At 30.4% G+C, this 7,479-nt stretch overlaps 1 protein-coding gene across 1 annotated transcript; it reads left to right on the forward strand.

Moving 5' to 3' along the window:
- Positions 1–5,892: 5,892 nt before the first annotated feature.
- LOC25497789 (adenylate isopentenyltransferase 5, chloroplastic) lies at positions 5,893–6,807 on the forward strand. Its single transcript, XM_013592510.1, has one exon. It carries the CDS (start codon positions 5,893–5,895, stop codon positions 6,805–6,807), a length of 915 nt encoding a protein of 304 aa, XP_013447964.1.
- The last annotated feature ends 672 nt before the right edge of the window (positions 6,808–7,479 follow it).

The raw sequence follows: 7,479 nt of genomic DNA on the forward strand, positions 1-7,479 counted from the left end.
TTTGCATGTACGGGGCGCATGACTAGTGCACAGGGCGCATACTGCATTTCCCCATGCATGCCCTAGGCACATGGGAAATGCCATAGGTGCATGAAATGAGTTTTCATGCCCTAGGCGCATTTGTCTTCCTTCCGGGCTCAATCTCCGATTTTCTGTCGTTTTTAGGTCTTCGTCTTCAAATAACTTGCCTTGGTGCTTTGGGAACAGAATTCCTCCCACTTGTAAGACTTTTGAGGCCTCTTGAATCTTTGTTCTTGTCTCTTGAATCTTCACAATTCTTCGGTTGTTCTTGATTTGCCGATTTGCATGATTTCTTCGTGAATTACTTTAAAACCCCCCTCAAATTGCTATGTTTCAGAAAAACTAGAATTACAGACTCAAATATAGAAAACATTACAAAAGTCCCAAAATCATAGGCAACCGTTCTAATACTCCTCCATTTTGCTGCTATTTCCTACTAAAATAAACTGAAAAATATTCTAAGAATAACATAAGATGATCTGTCATCAATCTATCAAATATATCATTAGTCAATGTATATATTATTTATTTTTCATGGTTCATTGTATATAGTTATTAACATTATTAAATGTTATTTTTTAGTCCATAAGTCATATCTCAATTGATAAAAATATCGAATTGTTAAGTCGGATAGTATTTAATAACTTGTTATTTTGTCTATCTACAAAAATAAAATTTTATTCATTAAAAAGAAATATTAAATTTTTTATTTTGTTTATATTTTTCTATTGTTTCGTTTTTATTTTTTCTCTTCTTTTTTTATGCTGGAGAAGGGTTGTGAGGGACATAGGAAAATTACTTGGATATCATGGTCTTCTGTTTGTTTAAAAAAGGAGTATGGTGGGTTGGGCGTTATGAGGTTGAGGGAGTTTAATGTAGTGTGTACTTAAGTGTTGTCTTGCTGACCACACGATTGATTCTATAAATAGAACCCTTGTTACCTTTTGTGAGTGCTTAACCTAATTCGCAAAAGTTGTGAAACCCTAGCCGCCGCTCTCTAAACCTTCTTCTCTCTGAATCTTCGTTGGAATTGGCTAGCACCGGTCATCGAAAAAGTTCTGTTCGTGTGGACTAAGTAGAGGCATCGCTATTTTGCTTTGCTCGTGATCAGAAATAGTTCTACTACAAAGGTTCTGCTCTTCAAGAGGAAAACACATGAATCCTTAAATTATTTAAGTATGTGTTTGATTTGTGATTAATGATTTAATCAAGATCCGTTTTCAATGGGATTTCTTCCGCAAAGAGGATTAAAATTTTCAAAAACCCCTCTTAAAATCCCTACATTGGCTAGCACTGTTCTCTTGTTACTCTCTGGAAAACTTGTATTTTGAGTAGTCTTTTTGGCACACCTTGTGCTGAAGCAATTACTGTGGTTTTGTTAATATAATTCATTTTGGCTTGTTAAAAAATATAGGAAAAATTACACTTTAAGTCCCTTAACTTAATTTCAGGTAACAGTCTGATCCTTTATCTTTTTTTCATTTCAATTTGGTCTTTTTTTATCCATTTTCATATGAATCTTTAAGCCCCATTTGAAAGAGTATTATGTGCATTACTTTGAAAACATTAATCTCACTGAGAATTCATGACAATTGTTTACAGCAAATAGTTTTTTTTTTTTTGGAGTTAACAGCAAATAGTTATAACGACAACATGTTTATAAATAAATTCCTTAAAAAAAAAACATGTTTATAAAATTGATTGGCATATTATTCATTTATCGATTTTCTTAACATACGTGAAATATCCTCAAACGTCACTTATTTTAGAACAAACATACTCTCAATATAAAAAATTATAAGTAAATATAATTTTAAAAGTCAAATATATTTAGTCTAAATTTTATATCAAATACATTTGACTTTTAAGACTATTTTGCTTTTATTTTGGTAATGTGTAAATTAATACTTCCTCCGATCTTATTTATAAGAAATATTTGACTATTTTGATTTATTCATAAATGATGTATTTAGTCAATATTCTAGACAAGATACATGAATTACTCAATAAATCTAAAAAGTCAAATTTTTCTTATAAATAAGTTCGGAGGGAGTAATCAAAATTATTAAATATGTTCACATTCTCATAAATACGTTCACATTTTACATAAATACGTTCACATTCAACAAAGCTTAATAAATACCCTTTCTAGGATTATACTCCATGTACCAATATCATTTTCTCATATTAATAATAAAAAAAATAAAAATAAAAAAGTTCTTGTGTTTCATGTCTAGCATTTTCTCATCCATGCTTAATGCCATGTACCAATATCATTTTCCTCATCCCACACCTTTCCTATACAATTTTCAAAGACCTCCACCAACTATTGCATTTAGAAATCTTCAAATCAAATCAACGAAATACCAAAGAGTGGTTCCACAATGCCATGTAATTCTTTCCTCCCTTGAACTTCATATGCATATAATTTAATTTTGATTTTTTTGATTTTTCTAAAATATATTTGTGCTTAAATTTTATACTACTTTGATTGGAATTGATCAATATATGTTTGTGCTTTAATGAGGTTAATGTTTCAATTTAGTTGTTGTTCATATATAAAATTAACAATTTTTGCTCCATTTGGAGATATGTGTTTAACTAAAAAAAATATTATTTTCATGGACCATGTGCTTTGATGAATGTTACTTTGGATTAGCTTATTTACAATTGCATAAGTCCTTCAATAGACATACATCAAAAAAAATTATTTGCATCACCAATATTTGTTTGACATGATAGTATTTTATGTGCAGATATGGAAGACATGTTGCAGACCAATTTCAATTGTAGTGAACCAATTATTTATTTTGCTTTTTTCTTCTCTTTCTCTATTAACAAGAATGTAAGGAAAAGGCATGAGATATCATGGTTCCCCTAACCTAGGCAGTGAAAACTCCTAGGTCGTCCACCAACAAATTTTCCACAATCCAGTCTTTTTTAAGAATAATCTCCCACAATCCAGTTTTTGGTGGTAGAGAAAAATATAAGTGCAGAAGTAATTCACATAATCAACTTCTTTAGGGGAAGTGATTCAACGACATAATCATATGTTCGATTTACAAATAATTATGATTAAAGTCAATTTCTTTTTTAATTTTTTTAACAGATGTTATTGATTGATTGTAATATATCTTTATATTATATTGACGGTGTATATGAATTAAATCAATTCGCATATTTTAATTTTTAATCATTGAAATGTGTCTTGCCATCTCCTTTTAGTACATATGTAGAACTCCGAGTCACGTAAAGGTAATATGGAGTTTATTTTATGGAATATATAATAATAAGTTAAGGGGTACTCCAACCCTTATTCAAAGTACAAGGGTAAACTACTATATGTGACCCCATAACAACCACCATGAAAAATGATTAGGCATATAAAAAAAATGATAATCAAAATTCAGGGTGGGAATTTATCCTATAACTCATCATTTGTCTATCTAATTCATCCACTCATTAATCTATCCAACGACCAAACAATTTATTAATAGTTTTGATCCCCGTTTCATAATATGGATACAAAATAAATATTTTTTTCGTAAAATTAATAGTTTTTTTTTTTTCTTCATTCCAATGGATCAACTAAAATCACAACATAAATCCAAAGGATACAAAATAAAAACCTGGAAAAAATGGAGAAACTATAAGAAGTGGAGCTTTAAGAAGTGGATTAAGAGTCCTTTGAAATGCATTGCACAAGATCTAGTCTCCAAAGTTTGAAACTCCACCCAATTATTTCTTCATAGTCAGAGCTAATCAAGAGTTATATTAGGTCTAATATTCATAATGAACAAATTGCAACTGATCTGATTTAACTCAGTAATTACTTTAGCAATGAAAATTAAATTTAGTTTGTCACAACAAAAATGATTGGTTGCCAAGTCCTCGATTGTTACAATAGAGGAACTTGATTGTGAATAGGTTTGTCTAACTACCTTAGAACGGGTTTCATAACCACCTGCCAGTTTTCTTGGCTTGTTGTCTCTTTCAATTTTTCTTTCAATTTTTGGATAGATATGGTGTAAAACTAGCCTCTTCTCAATCCCCCCATCCACTTTATCTCCCCATAATTTTACAAGTACTTCAATACTTTACAAGTACTATTATGTAATTCATGGTCATTAATTTGTATTTACCTCATAATTGTTTGGTACTTGTTTATTCTTACAATCTTCTGAATCATGAACGTCCTTATTATCAGAAAAAATGACTTACAAAAGAATACATAGACGAGGGCAAAGAACTTGACTCAATAATTCCAAATATATATATATATATATATATATATATATATATATATATATATATATATATATATTAATTTTTGCTAAAATAATATATAACGTTCAATGGAGAAGGACTTATGAAGCACCAAAATGGACGACGACGAGCTCAATTCATCTACACAACGGATCTCAAGCCAACAAAATTGTTTTCCTAGGTCTAGGAGGATCAGTCCTCTAATTGAATTGGGATGCGACGATTAACCCGAGAGGTAACCTGAACTTGGTCCCCACACAGAGGATTCTCGACAGCTATGTCTCAAGGGAGTCCGAGATTACATTTAGCAAGTATCGGATAAAATCATCAAGGGTCTCCAAAAATAGAAGGTTTCACCCAAGATTAAATTTATCATATTTTAGTAGCACTCTCTTAAGCCCACACTGACTTAAACATCCGAGTATGTGCAGGTACGTACACCACCCTCCTTCAGTGGAGAAGGACTCATGAAGGACCACAACGGACGACGACAGACTTAATCCCACTACACAACAGATCATCTCAACCCAACATAACCATTTTCCTAGGTCCAGGAGGATCGTCCTCAATTTTTATTGGGACGGGACGAGTAACTCGAGGGGTACCCTAAACTCGTTTCACGTTTCCATTATGTCCTTGTCATTCCTTTATATATTTTTCTTTACATCGGGTCAGACCTTACCCTATGCATTATTGTTGAGATGAGTTGTAAGACATAGTCATATTTTGTACAACCCTATAAGACAATATGACCAAACATTTTTAAGCTTTTTACTCAAAAATAAATTCAAGTGTAAAACGTAAAAGATACACGACAATTGAGTGCACTCATCTCAAACAAAATAATAAATTAATTTACATATTATTTATTTACCAACAAAATTATTAATGTGACAACAGAGATTCGATAACCCCTCTTCTTGAAATAATTCACACACCCTTACTAACAAGATAGATAAAAAAAATTGTTCAAAAAGAAAAAGATAGCTAGAAAATAATAAATTTAAAAAGTTTTTATGACCATTGACCGAATTAAAGACAATTATATAATTCTTACTCATAAATTTCTTACTATGTTTATTAAATAATATGTTATAAGGTTATATTCATATTTATAGTAGGTAACTATATTATTCTTTAAATATTTTTGACTGCAATATTTAAAAAGAAAATAATAAAGACAATAAATTTTTCAATTTGACCGAAAATAAAAAGAATATATTTTTTTTTAATTTTTTTTCCTATCTTATCTCTTGAGATAGACTAAATATGATTTTAATTAATAACAATTACTACCAACACTATATTATAAGATATTGCATGGTTTCCTTGATATCAATATATAGCGCATAGTTGTGTTCACTTTTCACATCACAAAAATAAAAACTCCTAGTGTACTCGCACATTATTCACAAAAAAGTTCTAACTCTAATAACAGAGTTTCAATCAACCCTCTTCTTGGTATAGCATACTCCCTTACTAAGAAGATATCCAGGCATAATGTATTTTTTATTTAAATTAGTTCAAATTTACTAATTACAAATTTTTATTATTTTTTATGTGTTGCTTTTTTATCTTCTTCAGATTTTTCATCCAAAAAATCTCATGGCTTTCACTACCTCAACCCTAGCTGAAAAGAAGAACAAGGTTTTGTTCATATTGGGTGCAACAGGAACTGGGAAAACTAAACTTTCCATCAACTTGGGTACTCATTTCCCTGCTGAAATTATCAACTCTGACAAGATTCAAGTCTATAAGGGTCTTGATATTGCCACAAATAAGGTACCGGAATCTGAACGATGCTCGATTCCGCATCATATATTAGGCATCATCGATGATCCTGAATATGATTTTACTATGAATGATTTCTGCAACCACGTGCTTGAATCCTTAGATCTGATAACTGGCAAAGGACACCTACCTATTATTGTAGGAGGGTCCAATTCTTATCTAAAAAAATTAGTTGAGGACCCAGCCATTTCATTTCTTTCAAAATATGATTGTTGTTTCATTTGGGTAGACGTGTCTTTGCCTACTCTCTATCAATATGTAGGCAAAAGAGTTGATGAAATGGTCCAGGCAGGGATGGTTGATGAGATTCGAGAATATTTTGTACCTGGGGCAGATAACACAAAGGGAATTAGAAGGGCTATTGGGGTTCCTGAGCTCGATTCTTTTTTTGCGATAGAAAAGAAAAGTTGCATTGGTGATGCTATAAAGGAAAAGATACTGAAGGAAGCTATTGAAAACACCAAACAGAACACTTGCATACTGGCTAAAAATCAACTCTCGAAGATCCAGAACATGGCTCGTATGCTCGGATCGATGGTGTACAAAATTGATTCAACTGAAGTCTTTGAGGCCCTTTTAAGGGGAGAAGATTATAAACATGTGCATCAAGAGAGCGTGATTAAGCCAAGCAAGGAGATAGTGAAGAGATTCCTGGAGGAGACGACTGACGAATTTGGATATGAAAAATATTCAAATGAAAATGGGAAACATGCACCCAATGTTGTTTGAAACATTGGAGCTAAAATTAGATAAAAAGAATTTTGTTTATTTTTATTTGGGTATAAGAATTAGTTTTCGTGATAAGAGAAACTTGGTTGTCTTCCCCTTAATAAAAATTTAAAATTATTGTCGTATTTTCCCGTGGGAATAATTTTAAGGTGGGTTGGGTTTTAAGGATGTTGTTATCTTTTTGTAATTGATAATACATAAAATAAAATAAAATGTAAAATTAGTTGGATTTTTACAAAAAATTAAGATATGCTTTTTTCTTATGAACTATATACTTGATTTATAATTTTCAGTCTTGGTTGTTATTTTTCATCTTGTAATGAATAATATTAACTTTTGCGCAATAAATTCAAACAACAAGACTTAAAAGATTAACGGGAGCTTTAATACATGGTACACTCACAAATTAAAATACACTCGTACTTTTGTTTTTTAAATCAATAAATTAACGACAATTTTCATAAAATAAAATGTTATTTTTTAATTTTTATACTTTAAAAAATATAATTTCATAAGAAAAATATTATTTTATTGTTTATATAATCATACTAAATTTTTTATATTTTATCTAAACAATAATCAATATTCACTGGTATGAGTAATTTAAATTCAAAGAAATTCCTCTTGAATAAAAATAAATTTTATTTCACGAATATTTTGGTAAATGATATT

The sequence above is a fragment of the Medicago truncatula genome, chromosome 7 (genome assembly GCF_003473485.1).
Source record: "Medicago truncatula cultivar Jemalong A17 chromosome 7, MtrunA17r5.0-ANR, whole genome shotgun sequence".
Taxonomy (NCBI): Eukaryota; Viridiplantae; Streptophyta; class Magnoliopsida; order Fabales; family Fabaceae; genus Medicago; species Medicago truncatula.

Coding starts and splice junctions, on each gene's coding strand:
- LOC25497789 (XM_013592510.1), top strand. CDS start 5,893: ATGGCTTTCACTACCTCAACCCTAGCTGAAAAGAAGAACAAGGTTTTG.